Source organism: Polypterus senegalus, chromosome 4 (assembly GCF_016835505.1).
Source record: "Polypterus senegalus isolate Bchr_013 chromosome 4, ASM1683550v1, whole genome shotgun sequence".
Classification (NCBI taxonomy): Eukaryota; Metazoa; Chordata; class Cladistia; order Polypteriformes; family Polypteridae; genus Polypterus; species Polypterus senegalus.
Genome location: NC_053157.1, coordinates 197504129 through 197528991, shown reverse-complemented (window position 1 = coordinate 197528991; position 24863 = coordinate 197504129). Strand labels below are relative to the sequence as shown.

At 38.3% G+C, this 24863-nt stretch overlaps 1 protein-coding gene across 11 annotated transcripts in view; it reads left to right on the top strand.

Moving 5' to 3' along the window:
• The window catches only part of LOC120527906 (NACHT, LRR and PYD domains-containing protein 3-like), a 118860-nt gene that overhangs the window by 10922 nt on the left and 83075 nt on the right, over positions 1-24863 (top strand). For 10 of the 11 annotated variants that reach the window (XR_005633421.1, XR_005633419.1, XR_005633423.1 and 7 more), the window contains exons 4-8: positions 1752-1850; positions 7961-8128; positions 11852-11938; positions 15866-16021; positions 23238-23317. Coding sequence is in view for 6 of the 11 variants with exons in the window: in XM_039751846.1 (XP_039607780.1) it covers positions 1752-1850; positions 7961-8128; positions 11852-11938; positions 15866-16021; positions 23238-23317 (590 nt within the window). In the remaining 5 variants the exon portion in view is untranslated. Of the gene's footprint in view, positions 1-1751; positions 1851-7960; positions 8129-11851; positions 11939-15865; positions 16022-23237; positions 23326-24863 lie in introns of all 11 variants that reach the window. The other variant, XM_039751851.1, reaches the window with a different exon arrangement.

Below are 24863 nucleotides of genomic sequence, written 5' to 3'. Positions count from 1 at the left end.
AACTGTTTTACTTCCATTTCCCAAAGTCATACATGTAAGGTTGATTGGTGATTCTAAATTGGCCCAATAGTTAGTGATAAGTAATACGTGAGTAATGTGATGGATTTGGTACACGGTTCAGGGTTAGTTGCTGCCCAGATCTGTTGGCGCAAGATATAGTCCCCTTGGTTCTTAAACATAAACTAAGCAAATTAGGAAGTCAGTGTATATTTACATTTATTAGTTTAGCGAACACGTATGTTCAAAATGACTTGCAAATGGAGTCAACATAACTAAGTCAACATCAGTTATGGTATGTTTTAAAACAGGTGTTATAAGACTAGGTGACAAAAACGCCACCAAAACATGTGAAGAGTGCTTTAAACCTAAGTAGGAAACCATTAAACCAGTTAAGCACTAGATTAAAGTTATCTTAACCGCAAAAAGAACTTTGCATTAAAACAGTTAGCTTTTTGCATTAGTGTGGGCAGCTCATTCTACCAGTGAGGGTGTGCACATGACACAAGTCTGACTTTCCATTTAATGCCATGCAGAGGTACTAACACCAGATGTTCATTGGTGTTATGCTGGGGGTGTGTTGTAGGAAAAACATTTTCTGTCTTCAAAGAAGGGAGTCACAAGCCCAGATGAGAATGCAGAACATTTCTTTATTTACACCAACATATGCACAAATGTCCCAGTCCATGGAGTGAGCAATCATTTAAACAATTAATTTGCTTTTATTTTTTTGTATTGCCATTATCTCATCTAATACATCTGACTCAATATGCATAATATGCAGAAATGTATTATTCCATCCAGTCAACTAGTGCTACCAGTATTTTCAGACTGCTGTCGATTCTCCCATTTTCCTGAATGCCTCCTCGTTGATAAGGGTATAGACTGTCCTGTTGATCTTAGCATCGCTTCATTCGAGGGGTCTTTGGACTTTCCACTTAGTTTAGCCTTGCTTTCTGGAGGGTTATTCATTACTCATTTACCTCATTCTAACCTTGAAAATTAAAGTTGCTGGTTTCTCTAAGGTGAGGCAGACCTAACATGCTCAAGCATTAAGTCGTGTTTAAGTAAGTGTTTAGTTACCTTCTGTCCTTTTTGTTATGTTTTAATAATCATTGTTACAACTTAATTTTATGTACTTATAACAATAATTTGTAAAATATTATATATAATTAAAAGTTCTATAGTTGCCCATAGCTAGCATATGGGAAATCTATCGGGAAATCGATAGATTTGTAAATGATTTGTCAAAAAGCTTAGCATGCCTTTCATTAATAGACTAGAGTACATTTCTACTTTTCTTTCTTTTGCTGTATTGCCAAAAATGTAGTGTTTCCTTTTTTGTTTATTTTCCAGTTTTTTTCCCATGATTGTCAGTTCCCAAAACTCATTTACCTCATTTAAGTTTACATGTTGCATTTGTGAATGCCTTTAAACAAAATGTTCTAAATAAAGATAAAATAATAGTCATCTTGCATATGAAATAATACTGATGAATTGTACAAGACTTGTGCAGAAAGTTAGAGCAATTGTACTTTTTAGACCCTAAAAATCTTAATGTAGTTTGCAATTTTCTGAAAATATATACAGTATATTTGTTCTCTCTCTCTCTCTCTCTCTCTCTCTCTCTCTCTCTCTCTCTCTCTCTCTCTCTCTATATATATATATATATATATATATATATATATATATATATATATATATATATATATATATATATATATATATATATATATATAATTTTTTTTTGACAGGACACTGAAATCACTTTGGATTATATCAAGCACTTTTAATAAGGATGGATTAAAAGTATTCTTGTCAATAGTGAAGAATTTGCGGATTGAGAAAATTATGTAAGTACAGCTCATATTCTAAATTTATTGTAGGACATATGCCACATATCGGATATTTCCAGTGTGCTATATACATTTTGTGTGGGTGCATATATATACTGTAAGTGGAAGATGCATATTATGCCAAAATATTTCCTTATACAAGTTGAGTAGCACTAATCCGAAATGCTTGAGACCGTAAGTATTTTGGATATTTACTAGTTTTGAAATGTTTGCAAATACATAATGATATATCTTGGGAACACCGTTAACCAAGCAGGAAAATGCAACCAAACTAGCTAAATGATGGTGCACTCATATATTTAATTCATAACATCAAGCTGTTATTATAAAATGTGTTGACATGACAAACATTTGGTATGGGATTCGTAAAAAGTGGTGTTTAGTGCTTGAGAGTCGCCAACTATTGGAATGAGAGAAACATAGCAGTCGGATGGACACACAGACTCTTCATTTTACTAAGGTTTATTTTAGTTCCCTTTTAAGAGGGTCAATTGCATATTCACTCTGAAGAATGTTTTTGTTTTTTTCGTCAGTTTATGTAGGCTACCTGTTGTCACTTCTCAGAGAACAGGCTGACAGGTCAGGAATATCTCAGCCAAGCTTCCTCTCTGTTACACCTGCTATGCTAGAAGCCATTAACCAAATGAAGCACTACATTGAATTTTTGGATGGTGTGGTGTGCATACTGTAAAATAGTGTTTTTGCCAACATAAAAAATGCTAACATAAAAAAGCAATTTGAAGCAGTGTCTGGTTTTGGAGCAATTTTTTGAACTCTTATTGTATTAAGGGCTCCTTGCGAGAATGTTGTTGCTTTACTTAACTGTAAGCAGTGACATTCCATTAACGCTTAGCAAAGGTCTTATTCTTTCACTCCTCAACCCACTCCCTCACACCCCTAGCTCAGCATACTGAAACTTCCTGCCATCTGTCCTTGGGGATAAATTGCTTTGTGGCACTCACTAGTTCACAGGGAATCCTGACCCCGGTCGTCGATCATGTGTTGTAGGTTCAAAGCATGAAGGGGGACAATAGTTCTACCATTTTTAAAATAATTTTTCAAGTGAAAGTTTTAAATGAGTACTTAATTATATGTATATGTATTATATGTAATTGTTTACTGGTTGCTTGCTTCAGAGTAATATATAAACTGTGTGTGTGTGTATATTGTAACCACAAGGGAACCCCATTGAGCCCCAAACTACAAATTCCACAATACCCAACACAATTCCAGGTTAAAATAAATGAGTTTTATTTGACACAACGTCTTCCATATTCAATTAATGGCACAATCAACAATCCACAAATCCTCTTTCCTCCTCCAAAAGGTTGCCCACTGCTTCCCGAAGCTTGCTCAATTAAAGTAAGGCTTTCTTTTAAGCTAGACCTGGGAAATGCTTCCAGTCTACTGTCCAGGTCATCCAGAACAATTCTGGGTCTGCTGAAGCCTGGGCAATCCAACCGCAGCAATACCTTCTGGGGGCCCCCCTAAAGACCCTGACCAGGCTGCGTCTCTGGACTCCAACTCCCATGCCACTCTGCTGTGTAACTTTGCATTACTAAAGGTATATGAAATCTAAACTTGAGACAATGATAGCAAGCAGATTGGGGCACAAAAGAAAATTAATTCCAGGGTCATCCATCATGGTTTTTTTTTTGTATTGTACTCCCTATCTCTTTAATCATTTGAAGTTCCTTTATTACATAAGCAAAACATAGCCTTTCATTTTTGGTATGTAATTTAGAAGCAGTAATGACAAAAACCCCTAAGGGGTTAAATACCTTCCTTACTGGATCAGTTGTATAAAATTGTTTGCTCACAGCCATAGTGCCTGGCAAGCACTTCCTAAATACATCTTCTGTGTGCTTCAGCAGATTTGGGTCCTTTCACTTCGCTTCTGCAGGTGGCCTTCATTTGTATAAACCAGCATACGGTGCATTAGAATGTCCCATTCACTAGAGCTTTATTGATGGCAATAAAATAGAGCTTTAGATAGATAGATAGACAGATAGATACTTTATTAAGCTTTACTAAGAAATTTAAAAAAAAAGTGTAATCTATTTTTGTTTTTTGTACATCACCAAATTTCAAGAATACGCATAAAGATGTTTTTTGAGATGTGAGGTTTTTTTTTTTGTTTTTTGTTTTTTTAAATTATATATCGAAATGTCCTTTCTTAGTGGCTACCTACTGCACTAGATGTACCACCCTGCTAAATTTCGGCTTTTTTGGCTAAATGGGAAGTAGTGTTTCTATTGATGAGTGAGTGAGTCAGTAATCTTTGCACACTATGTGTGTGCGTATAGATAAAATTTCTGTCTGTTTGAGCATCCAAAGAAACTATTGCAAAAAAAACTATTTATGTAAAAGTTTTCTTTATTTACAGTTAGTTTAACTGAGTTTAGGAGACATATACATATCCAGAAAAAAAATTAAAATAACCTCACTAAAAGTTGCTATTTTTGCTAGAACTTTGTACCTTATAACCTCTATCTTCCTAGCAAAACATATCTTGATTTTTTTGCTTCAAAAGAGTTAGACGGAAATGTGTAACAAAACAACACCAATTTCAGGTGATTGTTAACACTAGAATTACCAGAGCCTACGAAAAAACTCGTAATTCCGTTCCACCTTAAATCGCTTCTTAAATCCCTTCACACCTCTCCGCCAGCGCCCTTTGTCTTCTAAATGTGCTGATAAAGAGAAGCTAGGAGCAGCCGGCTATTCCATCCCCCCACCAATTTAGAACGTGCACGAACTTCTCCCAGCTCATGCCTTGATTGAGTATCTGGGAGTGAAGTGGAGTTTTAGAGTGGAAATAATAGATCGTTATTTGGAACACACGCATTTCATGTCTGTTCCGTTTCTACAGTAATCTGTGTCAACACATTGTTAAAACAGAAACGTTTTTTATATTCTAGTAGTAGATGACAAAATGTAGGCATAAACTATATAATGTATGAAGCCTGAAGTCCAAATAGCAAAGAAACATTTTCATAAAAGGTTCAAAATAACACAATTGCGCTTTTATTCAAAAATATAACTGCAGAAACAAAAGCCGCTTTAACATGCGACATTGACAGCACTTAATTATAACTGCCTCCGTGGTGCAATGGAATCAGTTCTGCCTTGGAATCAAAAGGTCGCGAGTTCGATCCTGCACCACTCCGTTTTGAGAAGTAAACTGCTCTTAGTCTTACTATTTTAGAATAAAAGCATACATTTGATTTCAGTCTGTAACAGCCGGTGCAATTTATGATCCTTGTAAAGGTTAGCTTTTTTTAATTCACTTTTCATTCTCTCAGTCGCATTCAGAATCTATCCATACAACCCCATCTGACATGGCTGTTTTCACTAAAGACGCGCTATAGCTCTGCAGTGTACCACGATGCATACTAACGCCCCCCGGGTTCTGACACACAAACGCTGGCGAAGCTGCCTTCTTTGTATCTCACCGTCACTTGCTTTTCTTTTTATTCAGTTTTATTGAGTGTTCCTGCCAGTCCCGCATGTTGCTGTATGCTGTTTCTTTTGTACTCCAGGACATGCAGAGGAAAGAATGGTAAAGAGCAGTAACTTCGGCGCTATATGCAATCATCAGACACTCCCCATCTGCCCGTGTCGTTCAAACACAGGAACATATATTGGTGTAAAAGTATAACAAAAGTGCACTTTTATTCAAGTGCACTTTTCCATCGCCTTTTCCTGTAAGAAGCAATGTACACACTTCTCTCTATGCTGTGGTTTCTATTACACACCTGAAAGAAAGAGACAATATATGTGAAAATATAATCGCACTAATGCAATATTATTTGAAAACGAACAGCGTCAGATCGGGTGTGAATTTATGCAGGAACTGGAAATTCTCTGATGCGGACCTTCCCCCAAGGAAGAAAGTACAGTGTCAGGTGCTCATTCAGTGTAATAGGAACCATAGCACAGAGAGTTGTGTGCACTGCAACAAGTACACGTGTCGTAAATGTAGGAAGGACGGTCCTTGGGTGTGTGGGAACTGTTAATATTTGAATGTGATGATTTTATATAGCACGGAATGAAAATCAGCACTTCTTAGCATTGCACCATGCAAGCTGTCGTATCAATCGCCTACTGTAACTTGCTTTCTTTTTTCTTCGGTTATACAGGTAGTCTTGAATAAAAGTGCACTTGTTTTGTTTGCGAAATGAAGTGTCTGCGTGCACTTTTCGTGGCATTACACGTGTATTTTTTGAGCATGCTCAAACACAGGAACATATGTTGGTGTAAAAGTATAACAAAACAACGGGCAGATGGGGAGTGTCTGATGATTGCATATAGCGCAGAAGTTACTGCTCTTTACCATTCTCTCCTCTGCATGCCCTGGAGTACAAAAGAAACAGAATACAGATGCGCTATAGTTCTGCAGTGTACCACGATGCATACTAACGCACCCCCCAAAGGGTTCTGACACACAAACGCTGGCGAACCTGCCTTCTTCGTATCTCACCGTCACTTGATTTTCTTTTTATTCAGTTTTATTGAGTGTCCCTGCCAGTCCCTGCATGTTGCTGTATGCTGTTTCTTTTGTTAGTAAGTTAGTTAGTATGCATCGTGGTACACTGCAGAGCTATAGCGCGTCTTTAGTGAAAACAGCCGTGTCAGATGGGGTTGTATGGATTGATTCTGAACGCGACTGAGAGAATGAAAAGTGAATTAAAAAAAAGCTAACCTTTACAAGGACCATAAATTGCACCGGCTGTTACAGACTGAAATCAAATGTATGCTTTTATTCTAAAATAGTAAGACTAAGAGCAGTTTACTTCTCAAAATGGAGTGGCGCAGGATCGAACTCGTGACCTTTTGATTCCCAAGCGGGAACTGATTCTATTGAACCACAGAGGCAGTTACAATAAACGGCTGTCAATGTCGCATGTTAAGGCGGCTTTTTGTTATTTTTGAATAAAAGCGCAATTGTTGCGTTATTCTTGTGAAAATGTTTCTTTGATATTTGGACTTCAGGCTTCATACATTATATAGTTTATGCCTACATTTTGTCATCTACTACTAGAATATAAAAAACGTTTCTGTTTTAACAATGTGTTTACACAGATTACTGTAGAAACGGAACAGACATGAAATGCGTGTGTTCCAAATAACGATCTATTATTTCCACTCTAAAACTCCACTTCACTCCGAGATACTCAATCAAGGCATGAGCTGAGAGAAGTTCGTGCACGTTCTAAATTGGTGGGGGGATGGAATAGCCAGCTGGCGGAGAGGTGTGAAGGGATTTAAGAAGCAATTTAAGGTGGGACGGAATTACGAGTTTTTTCGTAGGCTCTGGTAATTCTAGTGTTAAACCACAGTAATTACTAAGAATTTATAAATACTGAAACATTTTGAAAAAGAACAAAATTTTTACGTTTGCCACTCAATAAGTCTTTTAACAGTTGCATCAATAATTCGTTCTGTCTTTCCTGAATGCTCATTTTATGATGAACAAAAATGTCTTATCCAACTTCTTGTCTATGGTAAATAATAAGAGAGCAAACAAGAGCTAATAAGAGAGTAAATGACCTACAGCCAAGATCTGTGCTTGAGCTTCAGTAATTGAGAAGCAAGGAGTTGGATGAGATGGCACTTCATGGAGAGGAGGGTGTGTGTGTGCTGCTCAACCTCAATTTGTCTCTCAGCAATAAAGTTGTACATTACAACTGTTGTGCATTCTCCACGCTGTATAATGTTTCACTATTGCTGCTGAACTATTGTTCTTTGCTGTCAATTTACTCCTGTTTCTCTAAATCTTAGATTTAATTTCACATGAGCTTAATAAGCTCAGAAGCAGTAGATTCTAATTGATACTACAAAAAACATGTTTCTGCCAGGATGAGGAAGTCAGAGTGTCAGATCTACTTTTTATTAATTTTACGCATGTAATTACATTTTTGCTATTAAGCTGAGTAAAACAGCTGTATTTAATAAAATGTATTTTCAGTTCATAATAGAGATATCAAAAGCTAAACTTTATAGTTGAATATTTCTCATTTTTTATAAATGTTTTTATGATCGTTGATTGTACAATTTGAGTTATGATGGAGACCTGACAATTTCACTGTCTCACATTCTTGCAGCCTATGGGAAAATCATCTTACAGATGACTTTGTGGAGGATCTAGCATCTGCTCTTAGTACTAACATATCCCTGAGGATAGTGGACTTGCAACAGAATGATCTTAGTGAAGGATGTGTTCCTGCCCTAATATCAATGATGAACACTTGCTGGACTTTAGAGAGACTCTGGTAAAATTTTCATTGTTAATGCTAATTGTGCATTACAAAGTAGTTATTTTTATAGTTATATCTGAATGAAGAGGGATTTCTATTGAATATACAAACACGAAAACAGATATTTCAGCAAATAACAATGAAACTGCTGATTAACTGTGCACAGAAATGTGACTGATACTTGTTTTGTTTTGTACACTTTTTAACAGTCTCTTAATCAAATAAATTGCATAGGAATTCACCTCTCTTGAATCGATAAAAGCACAGCTTCTTTCTCTTTTACTCTGTAACATTGCCGCTGCTGCCTCTGCTACCACCACTGTAACACCAAGTACCTGCATGTTTGCATTCACTCACCAATCAATAGTCTGGGTACTACTCTTAAAAGGATGGGTTCACTTACTACACACGATTCACATATAATTCCTGCACAAAGACATTGAATTTAAAACACAAATACACTGAAAACAAATCCCATTTTCTATTTCCTTATGCATACACAGAATGATATGTTTTGTGTTTTACATTTAAATGTGTTCAAGTTTTCCTGTAATATTTAGCATTCTTTAAAAAGGTCTTAGCCCACTCCTATGCACAAAATTTTTATATATTTTTTTAATTGTACAAAATGATATACCGTATTATTAGGAAATCGGGAGCCGGGGACTCCTGGACATTTTTCATTCCCGAAACTGCTGTAATTCCCGGGTGAACGGGAATGGCCAAGCTTGCATATATAGCGTGTAAAAATCGATCAAGAAATAACAAGAGTTATAGTTGAAAATAATTAAGTGGCATGATTTTTTGGCCCACGGTGTAGTGTGTTGCCGATTAATTCAGTCAAAAACAGACCAGCAGCAGTCAAACTTTAACAGACAGATGTAGTAATGTCTACATATTGCATATGTGTTTGTTTTGTTCAGCTTCATTGAATAATTTCTTTACGACCTATGGAAGATCCCCAAAGTATTTTGGAGGAGGGATAAGGTCACCCAACAATGGAGGTTTGCTGAGGGTTTCTGGATCCTTAAAGAAGAAAATTTTAGTAACATTGAACAGTTTAGTACTATTTCACTGCTCAGTGTCAAGTGCAAGGACTTTTTAAGTATTGTCTCACGGCCTTAACAGAATTCCTTCTTAAGAACTCCTGCGTATGCTGCCTCAGTGGAGTCCCCAAAGTGCCAGGATGCTTAGAACAGACTGGCATGGTCATTCAGCTGATTAGAGAAGCATGGGAGGCTAAAGAGAATCTAGCTGTGCTCTGGCTTGACCTTGCTAATGTGTATGGATTAATTCTACACAAGTCTGTGGAAACCTCACTAACCTGACACCACGTTCCTGGTAAGATCAGGGACCCTGTTCTGAACTATTATAGTAGTTTCAGTCAAGGAGTTATCTCTTGAGCAATTGCATCATCATGGCAGCGGTTGGAGAAGAGTATTATTATGGAATTCACCGTCTCAGTTATCCTGTTCACGCTGGCCATGAATATGGTAAAGAATATGCAAATTAGCAGAAGTTGAGGACTTTTATGGATGACTTGACCATCACAACAAAATCTGCGCTTGGGTGTTAGATGGATCCTAGCTGGCCTGGAAAGTTTCACAGCTTGGGCCTGCATGAAGTTCATGACAGAAATTCATGGTACTTGGTTGTGAGGTGGGGGGAAGTGGTTAATAAGTTCCTGTTCTATCTTGAAGTCATCCAGATTCTGTCTATTACATAAAAGTGCATGAAGAGTTTGGGCAAGGTCTGTGCTCTTTAAAAGATTCTGCTACGCAATAGGCAGCCAGCAATGATACAGAGGGATGGTTGCCAGGCAAATTCAGAGTTTTGGCTATACAGAAATCCCTCCTCGATCGCGGGGGTTGCGTTCCAGAACCCCCCCGCGATATGTGAAAATCCACAAAGTAGAAACCATATGTTTGTATGGTTATTTTTATATATTTTAAGTCCTTAGAAACTAACCCACACTGTTTATAAATATTCTCTGCACAGTTATACAGTAAACCTTCGTTTATAGCGGTTAATCTGCTCCAGACAGATAAATGAATTTCCACGAAGTAGTATTCTTTATTTATAAATCTACTATTTTCGCAGGTAGAGCATAGAAAACCTGTTTACGACCTTCTAAATACGTTATTTAACATTATTAGAGCCCTCTAGACATGAAATAACACCCTTTAGTCAAAAGTTTAAACTGTGCTCCATGACAAGACAGAGATGACAGTTCTTTCTCACAATTAAAAGAATGCAAACATATCTTCCTCTTCAAAGGAGTGCCGTCAGGAGCAGAGACTGTCAGAGAGAGAGAAAGAGAGAGAGAGAGCGAGAAAAGCAAACAATCAAAAATTGTGAATTTCCCCTTGGGATTAATAAAGTATCTATCTATCTATCTAATCTATCTGGCTTTTAAGTATACGAAGCACCCGCGATAAAGCGGCCGCAATGAAGGGATCAATGTGAAGGTAGTCTTTCAGCATTTTTTACAGGAGCGTCCGTATCTTCTAAGCAAACAGCCTCTCTGCTCACACCCCCTCCGTCAGGAGTAGAAAATGTCAGAGAGAGTGAGAGAGACAGAGAAAAGCAAACAATCAAAAATCAATACGGGGTGTTAGAGCTTGGAAGTGTGCGAAGCACCACACGGGAAGCATATCGTATATCATTGAGGAGTTTTATTTAATACGTAATACATGCTCTGATTGGGTAGCTTCTCAGCCATCTGCCAATAGCGTCCCTTGTATGAAATCAACTGGGCAAACAAACTGAGGAAGCATGTTCCATAAATTAAAAGACCCATTGTGCGCAGAAATCCGCGAACCAGCGAAAAATCCGTGATATATATTTAGATATGCTTACATTTAAAATCTACGATGGAGTGAAGCTGCGAAAGTCGAACCGCGATATAGCGAGGGATCACTATACCAACATGGAATCATACCTCAACTACTCGAGATACTACTGAAGATTAGCCTCTTGTTCAACCTGGCCAGGTCATTTGGGTGAGGATGTGTGATAGTTAAAGGACCTGAATTACCCAAAAACCCTATATTACATCATTTAAGATATGTCCAAGGTGTGTCAAAAGAGGTATGTTAATACTGAATATATGTGTTTTGCTGAGTGCCACATAATATCCAATAGTGGATTTCCTCAGTTCAGGAAATGAATGGGTATATGGGTACTTGTTAGGACATTTAATGCTTTGAGCTTGTTAGTGGAAAATATCCTATACGAAAATTAATTCAAATTAAATTTGTATCAGAATATACTGATTAATTAAAATACGATTCCATTTGTATATAAATATATGACAACAAGACCCTTTTCAAATTCATAGAGAAGAGAATATTTTTGTATATGCTAAAAACAATCCATGAAGTTCATTTGTGGCATAGGTGACAGATGTGATTTAAGAACCACTATCTTTAGCCTTTGTTCGTGGAAAATACATGCTGCTCCAAGTGGGACAGTCTAAAATACGTCTTGGCATTTTTCTGTTCTGAGTTGTGTCATAGCTCTTATCAGATTTTGCCAGACTTGTTTACAAGAGTGGTGAGCTGAAGAAGATGCCACTTCTGATTAAGTTTAATGTATTTTGAACTATCTGAACTATCATACAATGTGAACTTGCCCTTCACATTGATTTCTGAAGCTATTTTATGTCATATGTATCTATGTTTCAGGATTATGAGATATGCATTATCTGTAATCTTATTGAAACCTCTGTGCTTTCAGTTTATCGACAAATCGTTTGGGCGATTCAGGAGTGAAATTACTTTGTGAAGCAATGATGAACCCTCCCTGTAAATTGAAGATGGTTTGGTAAGTGTCGTCATTTACTTGTTTAGTCAGATGAGTTGCGGTTAAAAAGGACACTTTCTTCGAAAGATGTTGTGTCTTCTCTGCTGTATTTTTAATGCATTGTTTTTAAAACTGGACAGAATGCATTGGCATAGTATCTCCAGTGAAGTCCCTTCAGGCTTTTCACTTGGTTTCTATTAACTGTGTGTGTGTGTGTGTGTGTGTGTGTGTGTATACACAGTAAAACCTTGATTATCTGTCAGGGGTTGGGACCGAGGCTGTGACGGATAAGAGAAAAGAAGGACAACAGAACAGCTACTTTAAAAATTATATACTGTAAATTAGCGAATAATCATATTTATGTACAAAACAAAAAATAGTACTGTATTAATAAAATTAATTTGTATAATATTGTAACATCCAACATAATAAGGAAACACAACTCAGATCCTGGATTTTTCGTTCTGTAACAAACAGTGCCCTGTCTTATACTGAATTATCTGGGTTCTGAATCACACCTCCAAAACAAATAAAAGAAAGCTTTCACTACCAATGAGTTTATCTCCTGCCACTCACATTGCTTTTTTAATTATACCGCAAACACTGCTTCTTATTGTCTACTCAAAACATCCTTCCACTGCACTGTCCTTTTTCTCCTAACTTCTCCTGTCACTCATCTCCTAAGAGGCATGTTCGCCCCTTACCTAATAGAAGGCCTTCACCCAGTCCCATTACTTACAGCATTCATTATATACTTTCTGCTTCCCAACAGCGCATCACAAGCTGCCTGTACATCACAATATATTAACAAAACATAATAACAGAATTTAAAAAGAAAATTATAATACAGGAGAACATTAACATTATCGTCGGTGGTTTCCCTTTTCAACACGTTTTTCAATTTTTTCAGCATTATGTTTTATATTGTTCACTGTTGTTCTTCCTACTCTGTAAATTGAAGTAATACTTGACGCACTTTTGCAGTTTTTTTAAACATTTAATAATTTCAGTTTTTGTGAAAATTACAATACCACATGCTTACGTTTATCAGCCATAACAATGTATAGTAGATTAATTATAATAAGAGAAAAGCTACAAAACACTATTAAAACTGAAGATACATAACTGACACTGATTTCAAAATGCAGTCTGACGTGATGCTGGAGAAGAACACTATGCACTAGCAGAAGGGAGAGTTGTGCATAGCTCGCAGTGTACTGTATGGCAATAGTTGTACTGTAATAGGAAGGTGCTGGCAGGCGTTTTTTTTTTTTTTTTTTCTTTTTGACCCTGATGGTTAAAAGAGTATGATGGATAATTGAGGTTTTACTCTGTGTGTGTGTGTGTCTTATGTAAGGATAGGTGACATGGAACATGCTTTGGCATCAGTTGGCATACGGTGTACCCATCTATAAAGCTGGAGCTACAGTATTGTTAAGGTGAAGTGTATTCATGATAAATATTAGAAAATAGTAGTGGGGTCTGCCAAGGATATCACACAGTGATATTTCAATTCTGATATTAATTGTAGTTTTTATTTTATTTTCTAAAATTAATTTTTAGTTTTATTTCGTTCTAGTTTTCAGTGGAGTTAATTTTTATTTAGTTCTGTATTTACAATTATAGTTTTTATTTTATTTAGTTCTGCCTTTTTTACATATTAGTACAGTTTTTTTCCGTTGCAAGACCACAAATGCTGGCCTTCACATATTTCAATGCAAGTTGTGTTTCAGTCAACCAACTACACTCACAGTTCATAATGTTGTTAACTCTTTGAGGGCTGAATTTTTTTTCAAAAAAACAGTTTCTGAAAAGCAATGGTTTCACACAGAAATCCACATAAAACGTCTGTTGCTGCATGCAGTGGCTGCCAGTTTGCCTAAAATGGGCAGCAGGCTTGTTGCCTTGCTCTCTTTGCATGGCTGCGGCAGCAGCAGCAGTAGTCACGGTTGCAGTGCATTGCAATCTGGTTTCTACCTCTTATCATTGTTAAGTGGCAGTCGTCCCGGCGAACATTGTCAGTACAATGATTAGCTGGGGACCAGTCAGCTGAAACTAGAACCTCACATTTGTTTTTGATCACTTGTATCAGAATTGGAGTCCATCAAGTCATAGTCCAGTTCAGAGATAATAGGCAAAACTTCATCCATGGAGTATTTTGCTTTACGCATTTGTTTATGTCAGTGCCATTTTTGCTTTTGTTTGCGCCTTACTACTCACACGAGCGCAGGAAATCTCGGTCAAACAAATGAAGCTAACTTTCCTTCCACCACCGAGAGTCCAACTAAAACATAATGGTTGGTTTTGTCACACTTTACAGTTGATTACCATCGTCGACTCAACATCAGCCCTGAAAGAGTTTAAACACAGCTTGACTATCAATGATCAAACATATTATGTGGCCTAATGAGTATAGTCGGCAAGATCAAATGTTTCAACCCAAGAAACGAGTCTGTGCAAGCATATTGCTGTTAAGCTTTAAACACGCATGCATTTTAAGAGATTTGCTCATGTTGCAACGATATCAGGTGCACAGATAGCCACATAGTGAAAATATTCGCTTGATTAGCGCCTGTAGTGCAGGTGCACAGACAAGGTCCTCGGCAGACTGTATGTTGAGGATTTCTTCTGGCAGTACTGAAGCAGTGATGTGCAGTGAGGTTCACGGCTGGTGATGCACAAACTCTTTCAGAATCAAATTTACAAATATATGAACCCAAAAGAGTAGTTTATTCACTATTCAATTGGCCATATGCACATTGGCTACTGGTTATGTTCCATATCTAATCAACATTCTTTACACATAGATGGGTAAGGTACATATTTGGCTAAGAGAACGGTACATTTATAACGGTGAGAGAGAGCAGAGAAGAGCGCATTTGCTCTGCACCCTCCATGTGTTTTAAATTTGCCGTTGCAATTCCACAATTCATATTCCATTCAATACAAATGAAAGTACTTAGTAGTGTACCAAAAAAAAACGGATTTCAGTTTTGACAGTTGAAATACTTAGTTGTTCTTAAAAGCTTTTTAAAAGATATTTAGCCAGACTCTGGAAAGTTAGGGTGTATAATAAACGTATCTGCACACATTATATTGGCGACGTACAGAGAGACAGCAACAGGTATGTGCCAATTACATGTATCAATCCAGTGTGTGAGGGAGAGAGAAGTCTGAGGTGAGGCTCGTCTTGTTGCTGCCGCACCTTGTGTTTCTCCCCTATATTTGATCAAGAAATGTGCCAATTCCGCAATTTTGTGACTATTAAAATTATTGGAATCTTACAGAAAACAAATTTATAGCACAGAGCAATGGACTAAAAATTGTAGTGTTGCTGGTATATTTAGTTTTCATGTTTACAAATTGCTTCCTTCATATCAAACTCCTTTTCCCCCACTAACATTGTGTAAACCAAAACCAGGACAGAGCATATTTTATCGATATGTCTGCATAAATGCCATCATAAACAGTTATCGCTCATCAACCAACAAAATTTGTGGACATACTCTTTCCATTCTATCATGAAAGAGGTAGATGATAAGTGCATTGGAGATCAGAAACAATGCTTCTAATTTTGCAAGTAGATTAAAGAAATAAAATGAAAAAAATATTAATAAACTACATATTACAAGCGTAGTGATAAAACACCACAATGAAAAATATCCCTTGCATGTTTTTACATTTTATTATAGCATTTAAATACAGTAAATTTAAATTAAATTTCTTTGATATCAGAAACAGATCTAGACTGCCAAAGGTGCATTTACTAATATTTCTCAACTTTCTGCTATACAGTGTGTGTGTCCGTGTGCATGTATATATGTATATATTTTATCTTTTTTTTTAATTTGAACAATGCAGTTTTATTCTGATTTTGTTATAGGGGTATAAGTTCTTTTTTTCACTTTTGAGCTATTTTTGCTTATTGTATTTTTTTCTTCTTTGCAGGTTGGATAACAACAACCTGACAGACAGTTGTATTAAAGATATAGTAAGAACACTGAATGCAAATAGTCACTTATCAGTGAGCTTAGGACAAAACAGCTTCACAGACTATTGTACTCCAAGCTTTGTTCACCTTATCAAGAATGGGCAACTTTTTGGGTGAATTATCTCTCTCCATTTTTATTTTCCTATGTAAACAGCTAGCACAGTACAGGGTTTTAAAATCTGCCATTTATTGGAAAGTAATGTATTGTCCAGAGTAATTTTGGATTCAAAATAATTCAATAGTTTGTTCTCTTTTTCTTTTGTTAAAATCTTAAGAGTTTTCCCCATTCAATATATTAACTTATGGTAATTGTCTGTAGGTTGTTTCTTTTTGCCATTTTTAAACAAAATGTTTCTCAACTCCATCATGTTTGGCACCCCATAGGCACTGTATAATAGATATATAAAAAAACAGCTAAGGGGATAGATATATAGATAGATAGGAAGAAAAGGCACTATATGATAGGCAGACAGGGAAGCTGCTATATAATTATAAAATTACTGTTATTACTATATAGATAGACAGGGGGTGCAGGCAGTGTGGTGAAGGTTAAAAAGAAAAAAAAAAATAACAGTTTCTTACCCCAGTGGGGAATCGAACTCGGGTCACTGAGGCATGGCAAATCTGCAGCACTCTGAGTCAGCAGCTCTTAACAGTACACCACGGAAGCTGTTGTATCATTCTTAAACTTTTTGTGAAAGTGTTTATTTGATGTTTGGACTTCAGGCTTCACACATTTTATAGTTTATGCCTACATTTTTGTAACATTTATTAGTAAAATATGAAAAAGTTTCTATTTTAACAATGTGTTTACACAGATTATTGTAGAAACGAAGCACACGTGAAATGCGTGTGCTCCAAATAACAATCTATTATTTCCACTCTAAAGCTCCACTTCACTCCCAGTTAATTAATTAAGGCATGAGCTGGGAGAAGTTCATGCACATTCTAAGTCGGTGGGGGGATGGAATAGACGGCTGCTTGCAGCTTGTCTTTATCAGTACATTTACTGTAGATGACAAAAGACACTGGCGGAGAGGTGGAATGGATCTACGAGTTTTTTCGTAGGCTCTGGTAATTCTAGTGTTAAACGAGATAAATGTGCTTGGTAAATGATTTTAAGTTGGCTGAATGAAAGCTTTGTGCATATGGAGCTGGAGTGTTTTCTTTGAATGTCTGCCTTCCACTCCTTTTCAGAGATATTAAGTGAAAGTTCCTTTCCCCAACATACCCTAGGATCTTTGAAGTGAAGAGACTTTAAGATGTTTCAATAGATTGTTGAGATTCTGTCTGAGGCTTCAGGACTGATCAGTATTGTTTATTGCCTGTAGAATAGAAATGGGTCGAGATGTGAGGAAAATTGGGCAGGTTCCTTTTAGCAAAGTTTCTGATTTGAAAGTAGTGGAAAAATTGTGTTGGTGGGAAGTTATATTTGAAGCTTAATTGTTTATAAGATGCAAAGACAGTACAGATCTATAAGTGTTTTAGCCCCAGACGTTTTCCAAAGATTAAATACTGTGTAAAGGTTCAGCAGATACGTTTCTCTGTCTTAAAGTGCTTCCTGCATTGGTTCCATGTTCTGAGTGAGTGATGGACAGTTTGATTATCTGTATATTGTCAATAATTTGTATTTGCCAGGGCACCAAGCGGGCATGCACCAAGCGGGCATATAAAAAAGTGCTGTAATATTTTATTTCTATTGCAGATCAAGCTTATGTATATTCATCAATTTGTGTCGATGTCCAGGGGCCTCATGTATAAACGGTGCATACACACAAAAATGTTGCATACTCCCGTTTCCATGCTCAAATCTTGATGTATGAAACATAACTTTGGCGTAAAGCCACACACATTTTCACCCTAGCTAAATGCTTGGCATACACAAGTTCTCGGCTCGGTTTTGCAAACTGGCGGCTCCCAGCGTCAAAGCAGTGCTATTGTTCCAGTGTGGTTTCCCTTTCTTTTTTTAGATTCACATCCCTGACTTGGCTTTATCATATACACTGAAATTAACCGCATATTGTTTATTAGTTTGAGGCATCTGATTGTAATTAACCTGTATAACAATATAATGGTCCACGGAATGGCATAACTATTCCAAATACCATAGCTGCTTTAGCGTTACTCACACTGCACCACCTTCTTCTTTCAGCTGCTCCTGTTAGGGTTTGCCACAGTGGATCATCTTTTTCCATATTACTCTCACTGCACCACTCAGAGTATTTATATCACTGTATCTGAGTGTGGAATCACAGCTGTACAGCAGTTGATCAGAAAGAGAATTATCGGTATACAGCATTAAGCACATGCTGCCTCAGCCATGCGCTATTTGAAGTGCTCTCATATGACAAACGCTTCAGAGCCTTTCCTGTATGGACCTCGTGGTTCAGAAACCGTTTCATCCCAAGAACTATAAACGCAATCTAGTGCTCCTTGTAGAACTGTTTGTACTTATAAGTACAATTACCTCACTGTAAACTTGCGATAGTTATAATATTGCACAACCTGAGCCACTTTATAAAGCGCGTATTTATATATGATGACAATATCATTTTTAAGATAAAATGCAGCAAAATATGTTTATTATTATACAGTGTGAACGCTGGCCCCGGCACAGACAGACGGACAGCATATTTTTGCCCAACACACTGTTTATTTACACTATTTACAATGACAAGTTCAAATCACGTGCACTCACAACCCCAGCGCCCTTGGCACTGAATCCCCAAAGTCCAGGGCCCACAGTCTCTGTGCCTTTGTCCTGGCCGCCTCCTGTCCTCGCTCTCCAGCTCAGTCTGCTTCCTCCCGACTTCCACCAATGACTGGAGGGAGGCGGCCCCTTAAATAAGGCTCCCGGATGAGCCCCAGGTGTTCCGTCGTTAGCCACGCCCAAGCGTGGCGGAAGTGTCGGCTGTCTTCCTGGCAGCTCTCCGGGTGCCACACAAAGTCTTCCCCCCGGCACTTCCTGGTGTGGCGGAAGTGCCGGGCTCCCGGGATAATTAGGCACCGGGGCGCCGCCTGGCGGTGGCCACGGGTCCCTACAGGGCTGGGCTTCAAAGCCCTGTACCCGAGGCCCCCTGTCTAACCAGGACGGACGCCCCCACTCGGTCTGGAGGAGGCACACGCCCTCCTCCGGTGCTCTAAGCGCCCCGCCGGGCTCCACCCGCCGAGGGCCACACGGATGAACCGGCATCGGGGCGCCGCCTGGCGGTAACCACGGGCCCCTACAGGGTAGGGCTTCCATGCCCTCGACCCGTGGCTCCCAATAGAACCAGGACGGACGCCCCCTCGCGGTCTGGAGGAGGCACAAGCCCAAGGGGCCACAACAGATAAAATTTTAACTTCATTTAAATAATCTATATTGTTAATAATTAAACATGTGAGGACACGATGTCGCAGCGCTAACAAGGAGCTGGCGCTCCGTTCACGGATTGTTCCTGCCTCGCGCTGTATTCTTGCTGGGGCTGGTGCGACACTGGAAGGATAGATGGATAGAATAATTAAACATGTACTACAAAGATATTTCAATGTTCCTTAAAAGTTTTGAAGAATCTGCGTTCTAAGCTTATAGATGGGTTAATGTATATTACAGAGCTGGTTGAGTGGCGATTGGGTATTTGGAGAAAGAAACGGAAAGACAGGGATTGGGGGTTAGTACGTTTGAAAGAGACAGTACTGCTGCAATAAATTATTTCATCGAAGGTCGCACAGCAAACATCTTGCGTGAACCAGGAACAATCTCTGGATGAGGCACAGATCGTCACTATCACTGCGCCACCGTGTTCCCAAGTTTAATACATGCTTTAATTCCTATCATCATGAAAATGATAACAAATATACATCTCAGTATTTAAATTATTTAGAGAGCTGTAATGTCATGAATGTAATGGATTCTGTGTCCTGTCAGAGGAAGAGAAAGCCCATTTAAGAAGCACGTAGTGATTCACACACACAGAGCACATAGAAGAACATACAAAACAAAACATTTAACATGCTACATCAGTTACGAAGGGATTTGTGAAACTAGCAAATTAAACGATTTTAAGGTGAAGTTTATGATCTACTTTAATGACAAAATAAACTATGTGATTAAAGTGGAAATTTGTGTCTAAACAATCTATGTAAACAAATTGTTAAAACAGAAACGTTTTTCATGTTTTAGTAATAAATGACAAAATGTACACATGAACTATATAATATATAAATGCTGATTGCCAAATATCAAATAAACACTTCCATTAAAAGGGCAACTACAACACGACAGCTTCCGTGGTGCAGTGATTAGAGCTGTCGACTTATAATCCAAAGGTTGTGAGTTTGAAACCAGCTCCCCTGCAAATTTACTGTTTTGAGTGGTGAGTTGCTCTTATTGTTACTATTATACAGTGGAACCTCAGTTTGCGAGCATAATTCCTTCCGGAAACGTGCTCGCAGTCCAAAGCACTTGTATATCAAAGTGAATTTCCCCTAAGAAATAATGGAAACTCAGATGATTCGTTCCACAACCCAAAACTATTCATATAAAAATGATTAATCCAAAATATAAAGTAAAAATACATAAAACAAATGAACCTGCACTTTACCTTTGAAAAGAATCATGGCTGGTGTGAGTTTCTAAACTCTTGCGGGATTCCACCCAACGGGACGACAGGCGGAAGAGCGTCACAAAACAATCGCAGTCTCCCAGCGTTTTAGCAGTTCGCTGTTAAAAAGCAAATCCAGAAAGATCGCGGACATGCTATAAGCACCTGCCGTCAGTGGGTGATACAAGGAACAAGAGACATTATAAATGTGCAGGGCACAGTACTGTTTGGCCACGACCCTGCCTGACTGCTGTATCTGTGTATAGGAGAGCGGCAGATCCCGCTACAGTAATAACCGCGCAGTTGCTGTTTCAAGCTGAATAAAGCTGGTGGTGCAAGACGGGGACTTGCACATCACTGCACGCACACAGTCACAATGCTGTAGTAAACAGTATACGCTCCTACGTTGACTATATGAGTGAGACACGCTGACTCAGACGGAGAATAGGAGACGATTACCCACAATCCCGCAGCGAGAGAGGAGAGAGAGAGAAGAACCATCAGCTCAGTTGTGATCACATGACGCTCAGCAGACAAAGCGTATCCATACTACTCGTATTGCAAAACGTTGCTCGTTTATCCATACTACTCGTATTGCAAAACGTCGCTCGTTGATCAAGTCAGAATTTCTTAAAAATTTTAGCTCATCTTGCAAAACACTCATAAACCAAGTTGCTCGCAATCCGAGGTTCCACTGTACAATAATTTCATTTGGTCTGGTAACAGCTGATGTAAATTTATAGGAGTTGTAAAAGTTAGCTTTTTCTTCACTCTTATTTTCTCAGTCACGATCACAATATAACATCCAATTTTATGACCTGAATAGTACAAATCGGAAAACAGCGTCACACTAATGCAATATTATTTGAGAACGAACAGAGTCAGATCGGGTGTGAATTTATACTGGTGCTGTTAGAGTCGGATCAGAATGGGCAAGGGAGCGCGTGAACAAGACTGAGATAATTAAACTGAAAAAAAGCTAACTTTTAGAAATGCCATACATTTACAGATTTGACGCTGTTCGTTCCGTTGCGTTCCAGAACCCCCTGCGAAAGGTGAAAATCCGCAAAGTAAAAACCATATGTTTATATGTTTTTTTTATATATATATATATATATATATATTTTAAGTCCTTAAACTCTCCCACACTCTTGAACATTTCCAGGACAGTTATGCAGCATAAACCCTTTATATTCTCTTAGATATTAGGTAAGAATCGTTGAAATTATGTATGTAAATACACTGTTTATATACAGTAAAACCTAAATGTTATTTTTACAGTAAAACCAAAATGTTATTTTAAAGATATCGAGCGTCTCTGATATCACATGTTACAGCCATTACGATACAGGCCACCAGCAATAAATACATACAATGCAAAAAAATTTGTAAACAGTAAAATGTGTGTACACTAAACGTACTTAAATGTACTAAGTCCGTAGAAAATTAATTATGGACACTCGCCAACAATGACACGACGACTTGTCCGATAACAATGAGTTTAATTTTAACAAAAGAGAGCATTACAGCTCTTCTAAAGGAGCCTGTTCAGGCAACTGTGTAGCACCGTCGTTGTCGTCTGGAGTTTCTTCTTCCACTAAAGGCGTACTAGGCGGTGTTTTGTGGGAAGGAACATAGTGAAAGGAAATTTTTATACACTTCTGTGGCATCGTCAAGAGCATTTCTGAATTGCAAAGAACAAATCATTTGCGGGTCCCATTCTTCAACCAATATCTGGAGATCTTTTGCCATTCGTAGAATGGTCGCAAGACACTCGAGAGTTAGGCCGGCGTCGTCTTCCTGTGCTGGGTCCTCTTGTTCCTTATCTTCCTCGCTCACTAACTTGGTCATCTCGGCCATATCTTCGTTGCTGAGCGTCTTGGAGTGGGCATCGAGCAGCTCATTGACGAAACTTAACTCTTGACACAGAAAAACACGTTGATGCTGAATGAGTGAGACAAGATTTCCTGGTTAACGCAAAGCGGAATTGAGTTCTGAGCCAAGCAGCACCCAGGAACTTAACCGCATGATCTGATTGGGTAGCTTCTCAGCCATCCGCCAATAGCATCCCTTGTATGAAATCAACTGGGCAAACCATCAGAGAAAGCATGTACCAGAAGTAAAAAGACCCACTGTCCACAGAAACCCGTGAACCAGCGAAAAATCCACGATATACATTTAAATATGCTTACATATAAAATCCGCGATAGAGTGAAGCTGCGAAAGTCGAAACGCGATATAGTGAGGGATTACTGTATTGTCTTTTATTCTAATTTTATTCTAAATAAGTTTTACGCTTCCAACATTTATCTTTACTAGTGTTTTATGTTGGTAACAGCTTATATTCATTGTTATGTGTTTGACCTTTTTCTGCCTTTTTCTTGTTGTTCACTCTGAAATTCTGTAAGTGCTTTTAAGATAGGAAAGGCACTATATAAATAAAATGTATTAGTACTTTAGTTGATTAAGATGATTCCTAAGAAACATTACAGTAGTACTACCCACTGTTAGCCTAAATTGGACCTACAGAAGTACCTAAAGTAGATTCAGTCAGTAAGGTATATCCACATAGATTATACTGTGATATATACCATAATCATGGTCATTCATGTCATTATCCAAAAGGCCAGCTACCAGTGACAAAGGTTGCATTTTACTTGTGTAGCACTGTGCTGACAGTAAGATTCTGAATGTTTGTAAATGTGTTGTAAATTAGGCACCTAATAATAAAATCTTTCTTGTGCAGATGGGAAAATAATAACTTCACTGAGGAAGTGGTTAAAATCCTTCAAGATACACGTTGTGGGAAGATTGCAACCGACAAAGGTCAGATGGTAATAAAAGTAATCATCCATGACTTTCAAGTTCTGTGATATAGTTTGACTCTTTGAGTCTCTTTTTCTCTGTCTTGGCTAATAAATTATTTGTGCAATTTTCTTACACTGGTCAAAGTAATTTTTTGTTTATCTTGAATTCTAACCAAGGGGAATTCTAACCAAGGGCCATTGAGATTTTAATTTAGTTTGGTAGGTAATAAAAGTATCTAAATCCTTCATTCCTTAAATAATGTTAGAATTTTGAGTTTGGCAGTGTGACATTGCAGTTAGTTACAGAAGGTTTTTACATATGGACGTGCCTCCTGGTTTTCAGTTAAGTTGTTCATCCCATTAATTTGTGCTGGCATCCTTATTTTCAAGTTTACTGCAAAACTGAAAGAAATCTGCTAGGTTCATTTTTTTAACAGCTGTGGGAATTTTGAAGACACAAATAAAGTCACAGAACCTTTTCTTTTCTCAAGACTAAAAACATACCTTTGCATAATGAAGCTGAATGCAGTATTAGGTCCAAGGAGCTGCCCCTCACTCTATAGTGTGATGGTGCATGTTAGCTCCATGCTCCTGCTGCTGTTTGGGAGCCTCTTGAATTTGCTACCATGGATAGTCATAACCACTGCGGTGGGTTGGCACCCTGCCCAGGATTGGTTCCTGCCTTGTGCCCTGTGTTGGCTGGGATTGGCTCCAGCAGACCCCCGTGACCCTATTTGGATTCAGCGGGTTAGAAAATGGATGGATGGATAGTCATAACCAAGGTGAGCCGGGCAAATGAGGACACATTTATAGCAAGGGGTAGGTGCAACAAGTCTTAAGTGCTTTTTATTAAAAATCATCAAAAATTAAAATAGTGCAGTGCATTTCAAGGTCAGTAAATTAATAATCCAATAAACAGTATCCGTGTGGAGGTTAAAACCAAATCCATGAATAATTCCTTAAAATGTGGTTAAAGTCCCACAGCAGAAAACGTTCTGAAAACTCTGTCCCCAGTGCATCTCTTTAAAACTGCCGTCTCCTCTGCTTAACTTGCACAGGATCCTACCGACCAAGGAGACAACCTGCTGACAGGCACAGCCAACCTTCTATTTCAGGTTTAGGTCCCTGCTGTCTATGGCTTCCATCAGGACGCCATGCCGAACCTCTCCTCTCCCAACTCCAACCACACCTCCTCAGTCTAAACGTGGAAACGTCACTCTAGCTCCCTAAATATTCTCGGCCAGAGAGATTCTCTTCAGCCCCAAGTCTCAGCCCTTCAAGGGTCTCTCCTCCCGGCTGCTTGTCTCCTTTCCCCCCGCACTGGCTCTCTCCCATTCCTGCCTTCATCTCCCTCTTTTAACCTCCATCTTATTTCTTCTCTGTTCTTTCCTTTCCCATCCATACCATGCAGGTTCCTTCTATTGGCAAGATTGGGCACAGGTGTGAGGCACCTGACTGACGCTTACATTTGCACATGTATCCGCGATTAGCCAAGTGCCCCAGCAATCCCTGGAGCAGAAAATGTTTCCACACATCCAAGTCTGATTCTAAACCTGCACAATCTA